This window comes from Danio aesculapii, chromosome 20 (genome assembly GCF_903798145.1).
Source record: "Danio aesculapii chromosome 20, fDanAes4.1, whole genome shotgun sequence".
Taxonomy (NCBI): Eukaryota; Metazoa; Chordata; class Actinopteri; order Cypriniformes; family Danionidae; genus Danio; species Danio aesculapii.
Window position 1 is genome coordinate 35,057,219 of NC_079454.1, and position 21,542 is coordinate 35,078,760.

General features: G+C 34.6%; 2 protein-coding genes across 2 annotated transcripts in view; one reads left to right on the plus strand and one right to left on the minus strand.

Annotated features, from left to right (window-relative positions):
* Positions 1-5,023: 5,023 nt before the first annotated feature.
* On the minus strand, positions 5,024-10,312 carry ptgs2b (prostaglandin-endoperoxide synthase 2b). Its single transcript, XM_056481727.1, has 10 exons — positions 10,210-10,312; positions 9,956-10,072; positions 9,721-9,864; positions 8,313-8,456; positions 7,804-7,985; positions 7,618-7,701; positions 7,249-7,495; positions 6,343-6,629; positions 6,077-6,224; positions 5,024-5,702 (listed from the first exon to the last, which is right to left on the minus strand). The coding sequence occupies exons 1-10, from the start codon at positions 10,265-10,267 to the stop codon at positions 5,293-5,295; spliced, it is 1,821 nt and encodes a 606-aa protein (XP_056337702.1). The 5' UTR covers positions 10,268-10,312; the 3' UTR covers positions 5,024-5,292.
* Positions 10,313-11,260: 948 nt separating this feature from the next.
* The window catches only part of pla2g4ab (phospholipase A2, group IVAb (cytosolic, calcium-dependent)), a 15,208-nt gene continuing 4,926 nt past the window's right edge, over positions 11,261-21,542 (plus strand). Inside the window, 12 exon segments of the mRNA XM_056481357.1 lie at positions 11,261-11,428; positions 12,164-12,249; positions 12,454-12,590; positions 14,128-14,209; positions 14,622-14,770; positions 16,126-16,239; positions 16,417-16,454; positions 16,552-16,696; positions 17,895-18,031; positions 18,667-18,889; positions 19,011-19,125; positions 20,895-21,032. Of these exon segments, the coding sequence (XP_056337332.1) occupies positions 12,564-12,590; positions 14,128-14,209; positions 14,622-14,770; positions 16,126-16,239; positions 16,417-16,454; positions 16,552-16,696; positions 17,895-18,031; positions 18,667-18,889; positions 19,011-19,125; positions 20,895-21,032 (1,168 nt within the window). The 5' untranslated portion in view covers positions 11,261-11,428; positions 12,164-12,249; positions 12,454-12,563.

A 21,542-nucleotide genomic window follows, 5' to 3' on the forward strand; every position in this document is an offset into this window, starting at 1 on the left:
GTTATGGGGTAGACCTCTTTCTTGACTTCATTTAGAAACAGCAATGCGTACGGCACGACATCATTTCGTTACAGAGACGCTATTGGTTAGATGCTGGCAAACAAGGACATGGAAGCAGCTTAAAGCGGAAAGCGCGAGTATGTCTGCGGTCTGGAGGTATTATAAAGTTGATGATGACAACATTGCCATAGCAAACTGTGAGATATGTAAACTTGAACTTTTATATGTAAACTTGGTTATTATTTTAGATTTTGTATATTTACTGTTGCACTAAAATCCAAAAGTGAAGAATAGATGTTATTTATTACTTGATTGTTCAAGCTACCACACAGAAGTGCTCTGTTTACTAACAGAGTTGTTGAATGTTAATTAAGGTGAATTAAATAACAAATAAGGAACATCCTGGATCTGTTTCTTCACTCTTTATTCTTTTTTATGTATTATAGAAGCATCGGATTGGGTTTCGGTATTGGTAGACACTCAAAATCAAATGACTCAGACTCGAGGGCAAAAAAACCTGATCAGGACATCCCTAACAAAATCTTACCCTCTATTAATTAATATTCAGCCAAGTCTTAATGCTGCTTTGTGAAAAGGACATTTTGACTGTAAATGTGGCTGCCATTCCTAAACACTAACAGTGTGAACACAGCCAGTGATGACAGAATTTTATTTGTGCATTAATGTAAAAACATACTATGTTTATATGACTTATTTGACATCATTTTAGTGTTTGTGAATTATTGTGGCATATTGAGCAGTTGTCAATACATTTTCTATTCTCAGATCTCACATGTGTATACATGATATAACAACAAAGACTTTTGGAATTTGTAAACAAACAAATTATTACAGTATGTTTTTTTTTTTTACTAAAATACAGTTTGAAAATACTTAGAAATTTAATTTATAATGTTTCTTGCTGCTTTCCTTATAATTAATTATGAAATTTACTAACAATATCGGTGTGAAAGTTGAATTTTTTTTTTAACCAAATGTTAAACTGACTGTTGTCCTCTAAATCTATTTCTCTCTGCCAAGTTCTCACACTGGGAAGTGACCAGGGATCACATCCAAATGCCCCTCATTTTCATCACTTGTCAGATGGCACGTATCTCCTCTCAAGGCTCACAGCCACACAGGCTTTCCCGGCGGCACGTCCCCCGAACAGAGACAAAAACAGCCCGGCGTACACTATCAATCGCTGAGGAGACAAGCTGTGCTGAGGCAATGGAAACATGCGCCCACAGTCTTCCCTCCTTGCCCATGGTGCCAATTTTATGCCAATTTATCACAGAGAATGGGAGATTGTCCTTTAGTCCACACACAGAAGTGAGCTAGTTGGAGCTCATACAGTAAAGCTTTAGAAATCAGAGCCCCCGCAGGGTCATTGATGACCAGAAGCACAAATGCAAAGTCTTAATCACTGGCACAATTATGGGGCCTAATCGGACGCTTCTTGTCAAAAGCTTTTCTTGTGGTCAGTGACTCACTTTTATGAGATTTACTAAAGGAATAATGTGAAAAGGGCAGTATAGTGAGAGGCACGTACTAAAGCATGGGATTTTAAGGACATCATAAACAATCAGCCAAACCTCGACCCTCAGGTCAAATCTTAAATAAAAATCAATGTGATCATATTAGTTTAAAGATTTTTTACTCTTTTAATTATTTTGTCGTTCCATTATCATTCAGTGTAACTTATACTCTGTATAAAATTATTGCTGCCTTCAATGTTGTATTTGAACCAAATACATTTTTCTACTCATCTCAACATTCATCAATCAAAATGATTAAAAAAATAAGTTAAACTTTAGTCGAAACCTGATCAACCTATAAAAATAAGGCTAATAAACTAACATAAAAACATTTGTTGTCATCAGTTTTTGTCGTATCATTTTTTGCTGTGTATATTTATGCAAAACATCAAATTCTGAGTGGCATTTTCTTAAATCATCATACAAAAGTTTATTATATTATAGTAATATACAGTAGGGGAAATAATTATTGAACGCATCATGTTTTTTCCTGGGAATAATATTTCTAAAGGAGCTGTTGACATGAAATTGAACCAGATTTTTGTAAAAATCCAAACAACTTAAACATAAAAATACAACAAAGCTAAAAAATTCTTAGTTCTGTGGGTCTCGTCTATCAAATCTGATCTTTATTTTTCATTTTCTATTGGATTCAATTCAGGTGATTGGCCATTCTACAGCTTGATTTTCTTGCTCTAAAAGCATTTGGGAGTTTAAGTTGTCTTGGCTGTGTTTTTGATCATTGTCTTGCTGAAAAGTCCACTCTGGTTTCATCTTCATCATCCTGCTAATGTAGACGTTGAACTGAAGCATGCTAATATTCATTTACAATGAGAAAGGGAGGAGGGTTGCTAAATAACTACTGAGAGACTTCAGCTGCTGTCTGGGCTTTCACTGCCTTTCTATACCTCCCTTTCTTCATGCGTTCAATACTTTTTCACCCTGTCATTTCATTTTATTACACATAACTTCATTTGTAAACTCATTTGTAAATTTCAAGTCAACAGCACCTTTAGAAATATGTTTTCTGGAAAAATTGGTGATGTGTTCAATATTTATTTTTCCCACTAGAAGTTAATTTCTTTTAAACACATCTTGCAGACAAATGAGTCAATTTATAGATTCAATTTAAAGTATGAATTCAATAATATCAAAAATGTAGGCTTTCTTAAAATTGTTATTTCTAAGAATTTTATTTTAAAAAGACAGTTCACTACTTTGTTCAGTATTTACCCTACTTCAAGTGTTTCCAAACCTTTATGAGTTTCTTTCTTCTGTTGAACACCAAAGAAGATTAAAAGTGACTAAATTCAAGCAATCCTAATAGATGCCTTCCACAACTTTATAAACAATTTTAAAATTTCACATATTCATTGCACTACATTGCGCTGATTCATTGAATTCATATTGAATTGTACATACCCACTGTACATATATATTTGTAATTGTTCATACCTATCTGCACACTTCTGATTATTAATAGCAACCTGTACAAATAATCATATTGTTAATCTCTGTTCATAGCTAATACAACATAGCTAATGTATATAATGTTCATTATACAGTACATCCATCTGTAAATATCACAATAGTTTTTCTATAACTGCACTTTATAACTTATACCTGTATCCTGCACTTGCTGCTATTGCACTCGGTTAGACCTAAACTGCATTTTGTTGTCTTGTACTTGAACATGTTTAGTAACAATAAAGTTGAATCTAATCTAATCTAAACAATTGCTAAACTCAATGCTTGTGAATGAAAAAATCAGAAAACTGACTTCCATATGATGAAAAACAAATCCTATGGAAGTCAATGGATACAGCAGCTTTCTTCAAAATATCTTCTTTTGTGTTTAACAGAAGAATAAAATTCTCATTTTGGGGTAAAATATCCCTCTAAAACCTAATTATTAGAAAATAAGAATATTAAGTAAGCCTATCTTTTCTGATTATTGATTACTAGCTTTAAATATGTATTTCATATTTTAAATTGATCCTTCAATTATTAATTTATCAACTCATCACACATTCTTCGGTTTTGATTTACCATTCATTTGCCATACTTTTAAGGTTTTGTGCATGGGTCATCTAAAATATGAGACTACAAATCAGTTTATGCAAAATTATGCAATATTTTAAACTGATTCACAGATTTTTCCTTGCTAAAAATAAGCATTCTTAGAAAATGAATCTCAACTCAAGTAAAAACAAAGCTTCTTATCGTCTCCATCCACATCAGAAGTTTATCACTACATTTCTATTCAATGAGACTTGTCTACAAAACACCATCCAGGTCAGCTTGACAAACATGCAGATTTGTAACCTACTATAATGAAAGTCAGACCAATTTGATCATGTCATAGTCTGACTATAATACTGTATTTCCTCCATGCACAATAAAAATATATGCAAATAATCCAGAATGCAGCGACGCATTGCAATGCTGTTGATCTCTCAAAATTTTCATTCTCAAAGTTTTGTTTTTTTCTGCATGGTATGCCTGTGAGAGTTGTAATGTGCAAATCATTTCATATCACTTTCAATTCAGACTCTGTTGTAACTCAAGGTATTTGCATGTTCATAGTTTGAACAAGTCAGCACTAAATCTCAAATTTTTGTTTCTACAGTACATGTTGGTTCAGGCACATTTGTGTGTGATGATATCACTGAAAGTCATAAAGCATTCAACAATGATATCATCCATCAAAACAAATATTTACTTTCATATGTTGCCATCACTGCTTTTCAGGGTTCTTGGAATAACAAGTTACATATTTTATTAGTGGAAACTGCTCATATTGCAACTTGTGCCAACATATTTTTAAGGATTTCAAAATACAAAAATAAAAATTGTTGTTACAAACAGTAATCTTTTTCATAAAATATAATCAAATTATTAGATAAAATAAGATGTATTCATTTATAAAGTCAAAAGACCAAGTATAAAAGGAAGAAAAATGTACACTGTAACACCCTAAAAGTTAAGGGAACTCAAACCATTTGAGCAAACCGATTGCAACAAACTATTTAAATTCAAAAAACGAGTAATTTAATAATGAGTACTGTGAACATAATCTATTTGAGTAAATGAAGCAATTTGAGCACAGTAAAACTCAATAAATGAAGAGGACTCAAACCAACTGAGTACTGTAAAACTCAATAAGTTAAGGCAACTCAAACCATTTGAGGAAACCGATTGCAACAAACCATCCGAGTTAAAAAACTAATCTATATGAATACTGTGAACTTACTCCATTGAAGTTGAAGTAATGAAGTATTTAATTAACTCATTACCTTCAACACTGAGTTCAAAACTCTTTTCAAATGAGTAGAATTAACTTTCAGTCAATTTTGAGTTACCTACACTCAATTCATTTGATGAAGTTGACTGTTGGGTTTTACAGTGTAGCAATACTTCATATTTCATTGAAAAATCACAAAATCAGCGTGTGTTTTTTGTATGAAAGAAGTTATTTTATTTCATATTCTGAGATCTTGAGATGATTCATTGTGGTAACTAAGTTAAACAAACAACTTGAAACTAATTTAAACATGGTAAAAGACTGTGATTCAAGTATATCATTCATAACACAACAAAATAAACAAACTGGCAGTGCTGAAAACACATATAATACATATTTAATAAATAGTCTATAAAATAACATTGTATTTGTAAAAAATATGATGTATAAATTAAATAAATATCCTATAAATAAATAAATAACAAATACTTTTACAACAGAATACACCAATCAGAGCTCAGATGTCCTTTCTTTTAGTAAAACTGTTGGGTTGACGTTTCGATCTGACTGGGACGTACTTGCATTAATAGTGGTGGGTAAGGAATCTTTTACATTAGGCACATAGAAGGACGCCATAGGACATGGCCCGTTGACATTATTGCAAACTAAGTTCTGTAGAGAGGCACTGTTCACAATCTCAAAGCCCACTTTCCCACCAAAGGTGCTTGGTTTCCAGTACTCTGGGGAACAGATGGGATTTCCCATAAGTCCTTTGAGGGAGTAGGGGGCACCCATCTCAACCATGGTTTCCCCAAAGATGGCGTTGGATCTGGGCTTTTCAACCAGCAAACCAGCATAAAGCTCCACAGCATCCACATCTCCGTACATCTCTTCAAGTTCAGCAGCCATTTCTTTTTCTCCTAAAACATAAATCAAGCTTAATCAACTCAAGCTGTCTACTGAAACACCACTGCTTTTACAGTATTTGCAGGGAATGCTTTTAAAAACGCAGACGGGCTTAGGTAAAGTTTGTGTGTGTCTTTTATCAGCCACATCTCACGAGGAAACTTAACTATTTTACGTATCGTTTTGTTAAAAATATTATTTTCAAAAGGACATGTTCCCCCAAAATCCAACTGTGATTAGGGAAATAAGAAAATAGTACTAACTGTATGAATGAGATCGTACAAATTTCATGCGAATTAGCCACAAAATCAAAAAGTTGCATTGAAATTGATTGTGTATTTGTATGCGCACACATAATTCCTCGTAAATAGATACTAGTAATGCTCACCTGTCATTTCTTCAAAGGATTTGTATGGCTTCATGTTGAAGCGTTTCCTGTAGGCATTGATTGATTGATAGCGCATTTGCCTGCTGTTTTCAATCGACTTAATGGCCACCCTTAACACTGCTGGTGCTACATTACGCCCTCCAGCCACCTGAAGTCAAAGAGATTTAAGATTCATTAATTATGGGTGGTTCCTCCTTGCAACAGTATCTACAACAGGCTAATCCAAAACAGGGTATATTTTTAATCTTAGAATTACAAACGCTTACCCTTCCAGCTATCTGTTTGTTGAAGGACTCAACCAAGCTGTTGACGCCATAGTCTGTCAGGATAGAAGTGTTGAAGAGGAACTGCTGATAATTGTAGACTTCATCCTGGACGTGAAAATCATCAGGCATAAGGGGGTGCCAATGGTAAAGGGTGTTGAACTCAGAGGAGATCCTGTTCTGGTATTGGAAACGCTCATTGAAGAGTAGTTCGGGATCAAACTTGAGCTTAAAATAGTATCCACTAAGGTGTTGGACGTAATCTTCAATCACGATTTTAATAGTCTCACCTGTAGACGCAGAACACAGAAACTCACTTTACATTTCAAACTATGTTGGAATAATCGTGTTCATTTGTGATGAGGTCCAGACAGAATCTGCAGATATTGTTAGCCATTTCTGCGCATAATTCTGTAAACAAATCTGCGTACATATGCAGAATGCCTATGAGGATTTAGTAACTTAAAAAAACAGTAATATTTATTTCATTGTTTAAGGTTTATAGTGCAAATCCAATTAGAACCACTTGTTTGGTAAACAAAGTTAGTCTTTCATATGTCATAAAACGACCTTATAAATTGTATTGAACTTAAATCATGTAAAAATTGGTATATTTTTCAATTATTAATTAATGAAATTAATATACAAACTGAATGAATCTATATTTACACACATTTACATATTGTAGGTGTACATACATATATACATATGTATGTAACCTACATAACCTAACCCTAACCCTATATATATATATATATATATATATATATATATATATATATATATATATATATATGTATGTGTGTGTGTATACACTCAAAAATGTCCAAAAAAAATGTGAGGAAGTCTGCAGATTCCTTGTGGGCCTGTTTGTGCCCATCTAAATGTCTTTTTCTTCAGGACGCTCACCAATAAGGATGAGCCTTGAGGTCTGAAACAGCCTCTCGTCATCCCAGTCAGGATGCTCCTGCTTTAGTATGTCGCACACTCGGTTATGTTCACGCAGCCAGATGGTGGCGTACATCATGAGTCCGGGAACCAGCCCAAAGGCCTCGTGACCCACAGCAAATCGACGAGACTCAGGTACATGAGGAGGGTAGTGCATATCTACTTGAACCTCACTGACTGTTGGAGGATAAACCTCACCATCCAGAATCTGTTTAAAGGATAAACATGAGTTTAGTCAAATGCAAAACGCAAGAGTAAAATTAGTGAGTAACAAAGCTATGGGAGGATGAGATTTAATGAGATTAATTTTGTGTTGGAGATATTCCTTACCTGATATCTCAGCTTGCCGTCCTTGAAAAGTCTCAACTTGTGTTGCCGATCAAGGTTCTGTCCATATATATGGGCTAAATCAACCTAAAAGATATAAGCAAAGTCAGTGATATCCTAAACTTCATGTTACAGATGGCCATTAATATGTTTCTGGCTTTAAAAATGTCACATCTATCAAATACGCACCCCATGGTTCAGGGCTGTTGTGAAAGCTGGACCTTTCTTCATGTCAGATTTGAAGAATTGGTGAGTAAAATGTTGGGCGAAGAAAGCGAACATAAGATTAGTGCGTTGAGGGTCTGGGATGAACTTCCTCCTGAGAAGCAGTTTCTCCGCCAGCATCTTCACATCTGGCAGCTCTTTCTTACCTATCAAAAGAGAAGAGGAAATCATGAGAAACAGAACCTACTTCCATCCTCATGTCTGAGTTTATACTCCAACCCAAAAGTGAAACAGTAAACTAGGTGCAAAAACAATTTGTGAAATAATTTATTCTCTCTGCAGTGTCTAAACCTTTTTAGCCTCTATGACTCTCATTACTGTAGCAAAAACATCTTGTCTTTTTCTTTAAATCTGTTTCTTATCCACACACCCAAGGCTCAAGCGAGCTATTTGAGACCTCAAGCTTCCTGTCCAGTTGTAAATGAGAATGCTAAGAAATGTGAGAAAACAGGTCTGAGGAGGAAGAGGCTCACCTGCGACTCCCATTGGCGTTGGGCAATCACGCGGGACAGGAGGCAATGTGCGAGTATAGTAGGAGAGATTTGAGTAGGCTTCCCAGCTTTTGTAACCATAGTCAGCATTGAATGTAGGAGGACTATCAATCAGATGGGCACGTGCTGGTTCAAGAGAAAAAAATATCACATTAAGTCATATTTTTAATTATGCAACATATTTGTAATGTACATTAGACATGATTAAGACATGTTTAGTTAACGCAGTGTGCCCAAACTTTTTCATATGAAGGGCCAAAAACCTAACTTGATTGAGGGTGGTGGGCTGAAGGTAAATATATCAAACTTTATTAAAGTTGCCATTGGTTGTCTAATTTATTTAATATTTAAAACGAACTAGAAAACATTGTTTCATATTATCTAATGCTGTATATATTTTTACATTTATAGTGAACTTATTACAGTAAAAAAAAACAATCTAATTTATAACAGAATGCAGTTAAACTAGTCAACCTGCACCTGTTTTTTTTTCTTGATTTGCTCGTCAATGTCTTCTGCATTGTCCTCTATCCATTGAGTGACAATATTTATATTTTTTAAAAATCTGATTCATTTACATTATTTATTTGAAACATTTATTTTCAGTTTGCTCAATTTGTAGCTCAGGAATAAAACAAACAAAAATAAGTTAGGTTAAATTAGAGATGACAATCTCTGTTAAAGGCATTCGACCCAACCCTTCCACATCATTCCCACTCTCTTCTCGTGTGGGACGGTGGGCCGAAATCAAAGGTGACTATGAGCCAACTTCGGCCTGCAGGCCCTAGGTTTGGACATCTCTAAAGGGCAGTTTACCCCCAAATTTTAAATTACTCATTATTTAAAACACACTCAAGTGGTTCCAAACCTTTTTGAGTTTCTTTCTCAACACAAAAGAAGATACTTTTAAAAAAGCTGAAATCTGACTCTCAGAAATAAAGGTACAAGAGCTATCATTGGAGTGGTACCTTTTCAAAACGTACATATTTGTACTTAAATGGCATATATTGGTACCTCAAAGGTATATATTAGTACCTAAACATTTCAAGAGATACACTTTTGTACGTTTTAAGTTTTTAGAACCATTTAAGTACAAATGTGTACCTTTCGAAATTGTACCTTTATTTCTGAGAGTGCATAGTAGGAAAAAACAAGTAATATAGAAGTCATTGGTTCCAGGTTTCAATCTTCTTTTCAATTAACAAAATATAAAAAAAAACTCATAAATGTTTGAAACAAGTAAAGGATGAGCAAATGATAACAAAATATTAATTTCTGGCTGAACTATTGTTTAAAGATTTAATCATTAAAATATTATTTAAAATTCTGTTAAATAATATGGATTAAAAGACGGTTTCTTACGGGAAAAGAGTGACTGCTTTATACTTACATGTTAGGACGTATCGCATTATGCCGTTTCTCAGAAATGACACGTTGTTGATAATATTCCACAAGCTTTTGAAGTGTGTTAAAATGTAATGCACAGTGTTAGGAGAAGGCTTCAGAGAGACTTTCACCCATGTGAGAAACTCGGCTGTGAAAAGAAACCAGAGTAAAAAGTTAGGGACAAGAGAATAAACTAGCAGAGAAACTTCCTATATGTGTTTGTGGAGCTTCTCACTTACGTGTTGTGCAGTTTTGACCGTAATATCCAGTCCGTGTACAGTCACATTCATACGAGTCTGAGCCCATTTCCGTACAGACACCTCGATTCTGACAGGGATGGAAGCAACAAGGGTTCGCTGCACCACAAAAATAAATAAATAAATAAATACATCAGTTTTATTATATGCCAACAACAATGATATAACAAGTAGTTAATAAAACATAATAGCTTAGATATACATATGAAATAAAATGAATAAATTAGTAGGCTTACCTCCTGTGCAAACCACGAACCCCAGAAGCAAAAAAATAAATGATACCGAACTTTTCATTCCAGTGGCGTGTTAATGTCTCGAGTCGTACCTCGCCAGTTCAGATCAGAGTATTGAATCAACTTCCGAGTGCGAGAGGTGCCGTTTTATGAGGAGCTGATGACGCAACACGACTCGAAATGAATTCAGACGTGACTCACGCACTGCAAGAGGATACAATGATATAATCGTTTTTTTTGTTTTTTTTTTGGTATGGCGTGGGCTACCTGCTGATTACTGGATGTCAATGCATCACAAATCCTTAATACTGCCGCTGATTATAATTGTAAACCTTTTGCCATATAGGCTACTGTATCATACCAAAACTGCTTATAATCAATAGCAATAATAATAATAATAATAATAATAATAATAATAATAATATTAATAATAATAATAATAATAATGATAATAATAATAATAATAATAATAATAATAATAATAATAACAACCACCAAGTCTACTATTGGATGAATTAATAGGCTATAATGCTATTTAATCGTTAATGAGACCTATAGTTAAATTAATTACATTTAATAAAAAATATATATTTAAAAAATACATACAATACAATGAAAAATGCAATTACTGAAAGTACATTTTTAAAACGTATGAAAACAGTATGCAAAGTTTGCATTCATTTGACAATGGCATAGGCTTTTAAACAAACTTTTTAAAATTTATTTATAATTCTTAATCTTGAACATCCTTATGCTGCCACTGTTTGTTGATGTTCATATCGAATGTAATAAAACTGCCACCTTGTGGCAGAAATGAATAATTCTTTTACAATATGTTTTTTTTTCTCGTCAGCTCCGTTACCTCTGAAAAGACTGCGTATTTCTTTAAGACTGTTTTGCATTAAATTTAGCCTACTACTCAGGTTTCCCATCAAACAGACATTCAGCTGCATAACTTTTTCAGTCTTTAAACAATAATGTTCGATACTTAAAGGTTCCAGCAAATTTCCTGTAGATGTACTTTTAATTTGCAGCCAATGTGTAAAGCAGGATGCATTAAGATCTGCAGGACGAAGATGACACTTATTAACAGGGGAGCAGTTTCAGTGCCTCCTCTTCACTCGAAGATACTGAAGCCCACTCTCTGAGTTGAAGGAATACTACGACTGTTTTTTCTCTCTCTTTCTCTGGATTTCTGGCTTGATGTGTACTCCGGCCCAGGGTAAGATAAAATGTGGACTGTTCAGTTTGTTAGTTGTTTACTGCAGGTAAATTGCGTTCATAAAATTCTCATGTCATGTCAGAATAGCGGTGCGAAACTCGGGGGAAACGTCAGCTCTGCGTGCGGGTACTTAAAAGAGGCATAACTTTTCCATTAGGCTCAGAACAAGCTGTTTAAATGTCTAAACAAGATCTCTGATCATCTTGGGACTTTCAAAAGGTAGATTACATATAACGGCACTGCTGACATAACGCGCGCCTGGATCATTAGCATTTGAGAATTAATTATTAGCCTACTTCAATCTGTGAGATCAGAGTGTCATGGTTGTAATTTTTACGTCAAAAAATTGTACAAGTAGTGGCCTACGTCTCAAACATAATGTATATGCTAAAAATGGCAAAATATAGGCCTGATGCGTGCTATTGCCAACTTTAGTTTTGAGGTTTCATTTCTCTTCATCTATCTGACATCATTACGCACGTTCATTCTGCTGTCGGTGTTCATTCTTGCTCGGTGTTTTTGATCAGGGAACCTGACATTGTTATTACACACAATTTGAACTAATGCAATATTGTGCAGTACACTATGGCATTAATGCAAAGAAGTTCAAAGCTGACTTTTATGCTAACGTTTAGTTTCTATTGTTATTTGTGTATGTGGACAGTTGGGGGATGGAAGGTATAGGCTTTCACAATTTCTTCAACTGATTGCACACTTCCCATTTCATCTTTTCAGTCCATCTGTATGGCCTACCACTGCTCCTTTAGTCTACATGCCCTGTTTCAAAGATTGTGCATTTGGTTTATTGCAAGGAAATTAAGGTATATTTTAGAATGCCATTTTTGTGTACTACTGTGTGCCATGTTAGGATAAAATTGTATAAAATTAAAGTGTAAAATTATTTATTTAATCAATGGATGTATTCTTCTTCTTCTTCTTCTTCTTCTTCTTATTATTATTATTATTATGTCATTTACATAGATTACTTTTATTGTATTAATCATTATTAATTTTTTTTCTCTCAGTGTGTTTAGTTGTCCAGTAACATCACTAGACGACGTCTCTGGGAAGCTCTTTGAAAAGCTCTTGAGTTGGGATAATCAGCCTGTTTGACTAATTTAGCAGCAAAGCCACCATGTCAACTGCAGATCATCACATCTTTGTAAGTAGGACAAAAATCAGTGAACTGTGGCTTTCAATATCCAAGTAGCATAAGCCAAAACATGAGGCAGCTTGATGTTTTGAGAAAATGGCAATATTATGCTTCCCCAAAATCTGTGTGTACTTATTTCAGGTTTACATTTACATTTACATTTAGCACACGCTTTTATCCAAAGCGACTTACAAATGAGGACAAGGAAGCAATTTACACAACTATAAGAGCAGCAGTGAACAAGTGCTATAGACAAAGTTTCAGGTGTGTAAAGTCTAAGAAGCAAAGCATTAGAAATTTCTATTTTTTTTGAGAGAGAGAGAGTACAGTTAGTGGTATAGCCAGAGAGGCAGTTACAGATTAGGAAAGAAAGTGGAGATAAACAGTTGAGTTTTTAGTCGTTTCTTGAAGACAGCAAGTGACTCTGCTGTTCTGATGCAGTTAGGGAGTTCATTCCATCAACTGGGCAGATTGAATGCGAGAGTTCGGGAAAGTGATTTCTTCCCTCTTCGGGATGGAACCACGAGGCGGCGTTCATTCACAGAACGCAAGTTTCTGGAGGGCACATAAATCTGCAGAAGTGAGAGCAGATACGAAGGAGCAAAGCCAGAGGTCGCTTTGTAAGCAAACATCAGAGCTTTGAATTTGATGCGAGCAGCAACTGGCAGCCAGTGCAAACGGGTGAGTAGCGGAGTGACATGTGCTCTTTTGAGTTCATCAAAGACCACTCGTGCTGCTGCGTTCTGAAGGTTTACACCCGGGATACCGATGTTCATCAATGCTGATGTTATCACTTCATGTCTGATGATCTGGCTGGTTGGCCAGTGCTGGCTTATGAGCAGGGCTAGACAGAATCTGCTCACTGTTTTTTTCGCGACTTCTGCACTGAATGAAAAAAAAAAATCTGTAGATATATGTAGAATGATTCTGAGAGTATATAAGAGCTAAAAAAGTTACAATTATTACAATTATAGCAAACTTTTATAAGGTTTAAAACCCAATTTAGAACTCCCTGTTCAGTAAAACAAAGCTAGTCTCTCGTATAATCTACTACTTCACAAACAATATTGAACACAATTGTGACATTTGCATATTATTCAATAATATGACTATAAAACAAAACTGAATAAAATAATATTTACACACATTTGATTAAGTAAATAAATAGCGGATAGGCTCAAGAATCTGCAGAAATCTGTTGAGTTTTCTGTGGATGCAGATTCTGCTTGTGCCTACTTATCAATAAAGAGCAAAATATCACCTATAATTTGATTTTGTATGTCATTTAATGAATTTAACTCAGTCTCCATATAAATTCTGGCAAATATGAAGTCTCAGAGATATTTAATGCTTCTGCTTCTGATTAGCTTCCTTAAAAAGGTGTGAAAAAGACACCCTCACACCATCCCACCACAGAGCTGCTTATGAACTTGCAAACTGCCACTTCCCTTTTCCGTATATCTATGCTCAGATTTAAAGATAGAACTGCAGAAAACATTTGTATGTCCAAGAATTTTCTTTTTGTATTTATTGTTTTTATTTTTAGGTTGAACAGCAAATCTCACACAAATTTAAAGTAAAGGTATTACGGGCTGAAAATGTCACCAAAGGAGCTCTCGGAGACTTGCGTGAGTACTTAATATTTCATTCATAATTAAACGTTAAGTTTTCAGGGTTTTTCCTGCATAGACAATTACGAGGTGGACACCTCCATCAAATTGCGCCCCACCGTCGATTTTTCAGACAGACACCAAGTGATGCTCAAGCACTGCTCATGTATTTAATTACATTTAATGTTAGCCTTTTAAATAATATAATGTTTTACTTGATAAGACTAAAAGAATAATGCAAAATGTGTTCGTTTCAAGTATCAAAATGATCAGGATATCACCTCAGCCTCATTTTGAGCCAGGAAAAACCCTGAGTTATGTAACTGCAGGCGATTATCAGATTCAAGCTCATAAGGGATGAGACCAGATTTGGCCCTTTCACTAAATAGATCATCAATTTTCTTTGTAAACTAACCGAACATGCCTGTAGTGGATACCCCTGACCCTTACGTGGAGCTGTTCATTCCCACTTCACCTGAGAGCAGGAAGAAAACGCGCCACATAGATAATGACATCAATCCAGAGTGGAATGAGACTTTTGAATTTATCCTCGACCCCAACCAAGACAACATGCTGAAGGTAAATAATAAATAAATAAATAAATAAATAAATAAACAAATAATTTACATTTCAAATCTAAAAGTATGCTCTTCTCAAAAGGTCCCATTCACTGATTATAACAGTGCCAGTCCAGTTATTCACTATTAAGCAGCAAATAATACAAAATGGTCAAAATCTACTGAAATGTCCTAAAAACATATAGTCTAGAGTGGGTTAATGGTATTTATTATTAGAGATGTTTGCATTTTGCCTTTCTCTAGATGTACATTTTGGCCTTTTTTTGAGATGGGACATTATAAAGAATCAACATAAGCAAAAAATAACAGAAAGAGGGATGAGAACGGAAAAGGTCCTCCAAAGACTTGAACTGAGGTCATCCAAAGTGCAACCGCAAGGCTATTTGCTTTGATTAGCACCAAATAAATTACAAACTTTCGTTCTTTATTCACATTGCTAGTTAATACAGCTTTTTCTTTCCATATGGCTGTCACCTGCAGTCATTTATAACCTTTTAAATCTTATACAGTTGAAGCCCTCCTAAATTATTAGCCCCCTGTAAATATTTTCTCCCAATTTCTGTTTAACGGAAAGAAGATTTTATTCAACACATTTCTAAACATAATAGTTTTAATAACTCATTTCTAATAACTGATTTATTTTATCTTTGCCATGATGACAGTAAATATTTTACTAGATATTTTTCAGTATTCAGCTTTCACTTTAAGCTGAATAGAAAGGCTTAACTAGGTTAATTAGGCAAGTTAAAATAATTAGCCAAGTCATTGTTTAACAGTGGTTTGTTCTGTCGAAGAATATTGCTTAAGGGGGCTAATAATATTGACCATAAATTAAAAAAAAATTAAAAACTGCTTTTTCTAGCCGAAATAAAACAAATAAGACTTTCTCCAGAAGAACAAATATTATTGGAAACGCTGTGAAAAATTCCTTGCTCTGTTAAACATCATTTGGGAAATAACTGAAAAAAAAAATTCACAGGTGGGCAAAAAATTTGGACTTCACTGCTATTTAAAATGACAGTATTTAATTGTAATATTAACAGTATTTTACTGTAGGGCAGTTTTGCGATATGTTACTGTATTTTAAAGTTTAAAGAAAATTACTGTATATTTTACAGTAAAGATATACATACAATTCAGTAAATACATATACAGCAAGATAAATGCTGCTGTAAATGTAAATACAGTATTTTTGCTGTAATTGATTTACAGTAAGTTACTGGTGAACTGCTGCCAGTATGTTAGTGTAGATTCTACAGGAAATTGTTAACAGTGTTCAAGTGTACATTGATTAGGCTTTAGGAACACACTCTTCATGTGCGCATCAAATTATACTGTTTTTCCTCTTGTTTCCAGCTGACATTAATGGATGCTAACTATGTTGTGGATGAAACATTGGGTACAGCCTCATATGACATCTCTAAACTCAAAGTTGGACAAACAATGCTGGTGTCGTTCCTAATAGGCAAAGTAAGTTCAATCCAACTGAGAATTTGAAGTTAAATATTTGAGGAGTGCTTTCATTTTAAGAGCACATGAGTTGCTTATAGTTGCACCAATATTAAAGCTGTATATTTATGGTACATATGCTTTCTTCCTTTCTTGATCTGTAGTGTGGTAGTAATGCCTTCTGTTGTTGTTTCACAGATGACCAATGTGTACTTAGAAATTTCCTTGGAGGAGTGGTATCTATCATAATGAACAAAACTATACAATATTACAAAACGTTTAGAGTTAAAGCTACCCAAACTCTATACTGGACTCTATTTCCACTGTTCTCAGCTCAGCGATGGACCTGCGATTCAATCTGGATCTGTGTCCTAAAGAAAAGCTCTACAGACAACAGCGACGCGACAGAGTCATGCTGGCCATCAAGAAGCTGCTGAACATTGAGAAACCTTCCTCCCTCCCTTGCACTCCCCATGAGGTACCACAGATGCATTGACTTTTTTCCCTACTGGTCTTTAAAAACATTACAAGAATTCTTACATTTGTAATAACACTGATGCTGGTGTACTGTGACGTCATTGCTGTTGTTTTTAAGAAACAGGGGTGTGGTTACATGTAAAAAATATATAATACGTGTTTGATGCAGCTGTCACCTCAATGTCATACAGATAGAGACATCTAATGATATACAGCAGAAAGTCAAGACATTCATGACCCAACAAGAGGAGAAAATGTGCAGCTGGGTTGCGCTGCTGACGCAAAACTCACACAAACAGCTCATATTTCCACATAACCTCAGCAAAATCATTATTGACAAGATTTTTGGACACATCAGACAGACATTACAAAATACTCGAAATATTTGACAATTAAAGCTCTTAATAAATTAAGCTCTGTGGAGACTGACTGTTTTATCATGTCACACGCCTGCTTCCTTATCAACTTTCTGTGTTATTTGGCGCGTTTCATCCATTCTTGGATCAGGAAGTGAAAATGGACATAATCTAAAGTTAAAAAGGAAGTGTTTGATAAGAAATGTGAGAACTCATAGGGCTAATGTGTTACGGTATGTATTCATAAGCATAAAAAAAGAGAATGAAAATAAATGGACCATAGGCGAGAAGTGACGCTACTTTTGTGGTGGTAAATTGACCAAGACTGGTCACGTAGTCACTAGGTGATTTTTGAAAGCTTTAGATTCACTTATTTAACTGTTAGACAAAACCTTTTGGCATCAGCAATTGGCAAATTTTACATCTTTCTCTTTGATGTGTCTGTTACCAAAGCCAGTGTTGTTAAACCTGGTCTACTTTCTGGTCTACTTTTCCTGGAATTTACTTTACTATTATGACAAAATGAAAAAAAAGTGATTATAAAACGTTCAATGTCCATTATGGCCAAAACCACTTATTAAAGCAGTGAAAATAAGGTTCCAAACAAGAAGAAGCCAATTAAAATAAAGTGTGGACATTATACTAACAACACAAGCAGAAAATCAGACTTTACATGCGTTTAAATTGGGGTGGTGGGGGGTTGGATTAGGGGACACTAATGTCAGCCATAAAAAATAAATGTAAAAGACAAATATTTGGCAGATTAAAAGGGTTTAAATGTTTTTACTAGTTCATTTTCCTATCATTCTGCTGTGCTTCTAATCATTGTTTTCTTGTGTTTAGGTTCCAGTGATCGCTGTGTTGGGTTCAGGAGGAGGTTTCAGGGCAATGATCGGGTTCTCAGGGGTTATGAAGGCTTTGTATGTTTCTGGAGTTCTGGACTGTGTCACATATGTTGCTGGTCTGTCTGGATCAACCTGGTATGAAGGCATAAGCCATTTCTCCTTTTTATTATTTAATTACAACTCTAATTAGGGCTGCACAATATATTGCTTCAGCATTGATATCGCAATGTGATCATTCGCAATAGTCACATCACGAGTACACGCAATGTTGAGTCTAGATTATAATTTATTATTTCACAAGTGTTTTTTGATTCCTGTAACTGTGTGAGCGTTTTAAAAGCATTTATGCATAATAAACTGTACCATTTTGAAAAATTAAGAACAATTAATGTTATTGAATTGTTTATAAAATGAAGATTATGCATTATTATTTTACATTTGTTATTCAATTACTGTATATGTGAATACTGTTCGACTCCTTGGAAAACAATAAAATGCTGCTTATTTATTTTTTTCTTTATCAAATGTATCTATGCTTGTAGATAGTTTGTTATATTTTATGCACTCCCCTACAGAATCATCCCAATCAATCTAAAATGGCAAATTATTTCCAAATAGTTATTCAGCTCATCTAGTGAAATTGTATTCATATCACAATATATAAATCGCAGAATAAAAAACCCCGCAATGTTAGATTTTTCCAATATCATGCAGCCCTAACTCAAATCCATCCAAGTGCAAACCTACATGTGCTGTTTTATTTCTGACAGGTACATGTCCACTCTGTACTCCCACCCAGAGTTCCCCACAAAGGGTCCAGAGCAGATCAATCAGGAGCTGATGAATAGTGTGAGCAGCAACCCACTCCGATTACTCCATCCCAAACACATCACTAATTACATACATGCCCTCTGGAGCAAGAAAACCACAGGACAGCCTGTTACCTTTACAGATATTTTTGGGATGCTGATAGGCGAGACGCTCATTCCTGCTGTGAGTGTCTGATCTTTTAAAAACAGTTTCAAAAGTTTTCTCTTGGTTATGCATTTAGAAATAGACTATATTTTGTTGTAAATACAAAAGATACCATGTCCTTATTTTGCTCTATCAACAGAGGATGGACACTAAGTTGAGAGATTTGCAGGAAAAGATAAATGAAGCTCAGGCTCCTCTGCCCTTGTTCACCTGTTTGCATGTAAAACCTGATGTCTCAGAGCTTAAGTTTGCAGGTAAACATTTCTGCCCTTTTTCTGGTAAAAAGCAACTAATGTCTTTTTAAAAGGTAAAAAAATTGTCAGTCACTAATTATGAGTAGTGTCAGTATAGTAATAAAAATATTTCTAAATTTCTTTTTTTTTTATCCATATTTGCATCACAATTTCTATGAATGCAATGTCATGGACAGATAAAATAATCTCTACTGTGCACATTAATTGGGTAAGGTAATACTATATCTTGGAAAAATACAAAGACCATTATCAGCTTCATTGTTGTCAGTGCATTCACCAAATAAATGAATGGGATGCCATTTACAGTAGTCTGACCTGTTGAACTACCAAGGGAGAACCCAGATTGCGTCAAGAGATTAGCACAAGAATGTAAAATGTTTTATTTTTAGTTCAAAGAATAGCTGTATTGTACTTTTAAAGCCCTAAGGAAGCCCTGAAGTGTCACACATTTTAGTGTTTGAAAGGTCTGCCTGTCAGTTAGTCTGTAATTGAATACTGGCTGCATTCTGCTAATTCTGTTGCCAGTGACTGAGAAGGTCAAGTAGTGTGAGTTGGTGTCTTATTTTTTTTTTGCAATTTTGGAAAATAAAGAATAAAAAAAACGTCCTATAGACTTCTTTAGATTTAGTTCACCAAAAAAATGGACATTATGTCAATATTAACTCCCAAGTTGTTCTAAACATGAAAAAAGTTTGCCTAGTGATAATTATAAAAGATGTTTTAGAAGAATTGGGGTAACCAACAGATTTTGGTCATCTTATTATTTATGTGTAGCTTAATACTGAAATTAAATGAGACCATAATCTGCTGGGTAACTCATATTCTTTAAAACATCTTTTATGTTTAACCAAGGAAGGATGGATGAAAAATTTATGGGACAACTTAGCTAATGGGGGTAAAATGAACCATGAACTACCCCTTTAAGGTAAAAAATAATAATCATACCTTTACCTTTAGGGATTTACATCATAGTTAAGATGCATTTTTATAATATATATATATATATATATATATATATATATATATATATATATATATATATATATATATATATGTGTGTGTGTGTGTGTGTGTGTGTGTGTGTGTGTGTGTGTGTGTGTGTGTGTGTGTGTATAGCACAATAGCTTATAGATTCAATTTAAAATAAGCATTGTTTTTCCAGACACCTGCCCCCAGATATTTTGCTTTTGGTTTGAACATGCGTAAATGAGTTTGTATAAGTGCGGCTGAATGAAAGCAACTATTTAGACACTGAGGCACTCAAGGGAATCACCCTAACGTCACGAGCCATTAAGTTTCCAAAATAGTCCAGTGCGACAAAAACATCCAAACACTCCCTCTTCCACAATAGACTAAAGCCATGGTGACTGTCAATAGCTCAGACTTTGATTAATAATTTTCTGTCTAATAAAGCGTCAGTCGATTTTCTGCAGGCCAACTCACATAAAATAGCTTTTGTGTTGTGAACATTTCGTTAAGCTGATTCATACATGTGCCTTCGTCAAAAGTGTCATGCTTTATCAACACTGTCAGGAAACTGAAATTTGAAACACTTTTCGCACTGTAAACTATTTGAGAAATGCAATTTGCCATTGTGTTCACATGGAACCTAGATTTGGTCGGATTATATTTGTATAATTTATAATTCACTTATATGTAAATAGACATCCTGCTAACAATTAGTTAATTGCTTGTGTTTATATGTCATCGAGGACATATTTTGCTACCTTTGCCCTGGATACACCTCTTTTGTGTGTTTCGATTGACAGATTGGGTGGAGTTCAGTCCATATGAGATCGGAATGGCTAAATATGGAACATTTATGACCCCTGACCTTTTTGGAAGCAAGTTCTTCATGGGAAATGTGGTCAAGAAACATGAAGAAAACCCTCTTCACTTTCTTATGGGTACAGAGTCTTTGTTTTCTAGATTTCTTAGAAGTAAGCTGAGAACCATGAGAAGAAAGTGAAAATGTCAGATTTAATGAAAAACATTGAGCCCAATCTCAATTTTACTCTGTCCTGGAGTGCCAGTGTCCTACATATTTTAGTTCCAACTGCATTTAAACACGCTAGAACCAACTAATCAAGCTCTTTCTAGGTATACTAGATACTTCCAGGCAAGTTGAAGGACACCGGCTCTCCAGGACCGAGTTTGGACATCATTGGGCTAAGGGGAAGGGCTAGATAGCCCTTGAAACAGAGATTTTCCATAACTACACTAAAAACCAAGGGGTATAAAAATAAAATTTTTAAACATTATTAAGAAATTTTACAACAAATTAGCATATGTTTCCATACATTAATATTAAATCGTGTTTTATGGTCATGCTTTTAAAAAAGCGATACAAAAAACTGCTAAAATTCGCTATCTATAATCCATAATAATAACTCCTGTAAAGTAGTCCCACAACATAT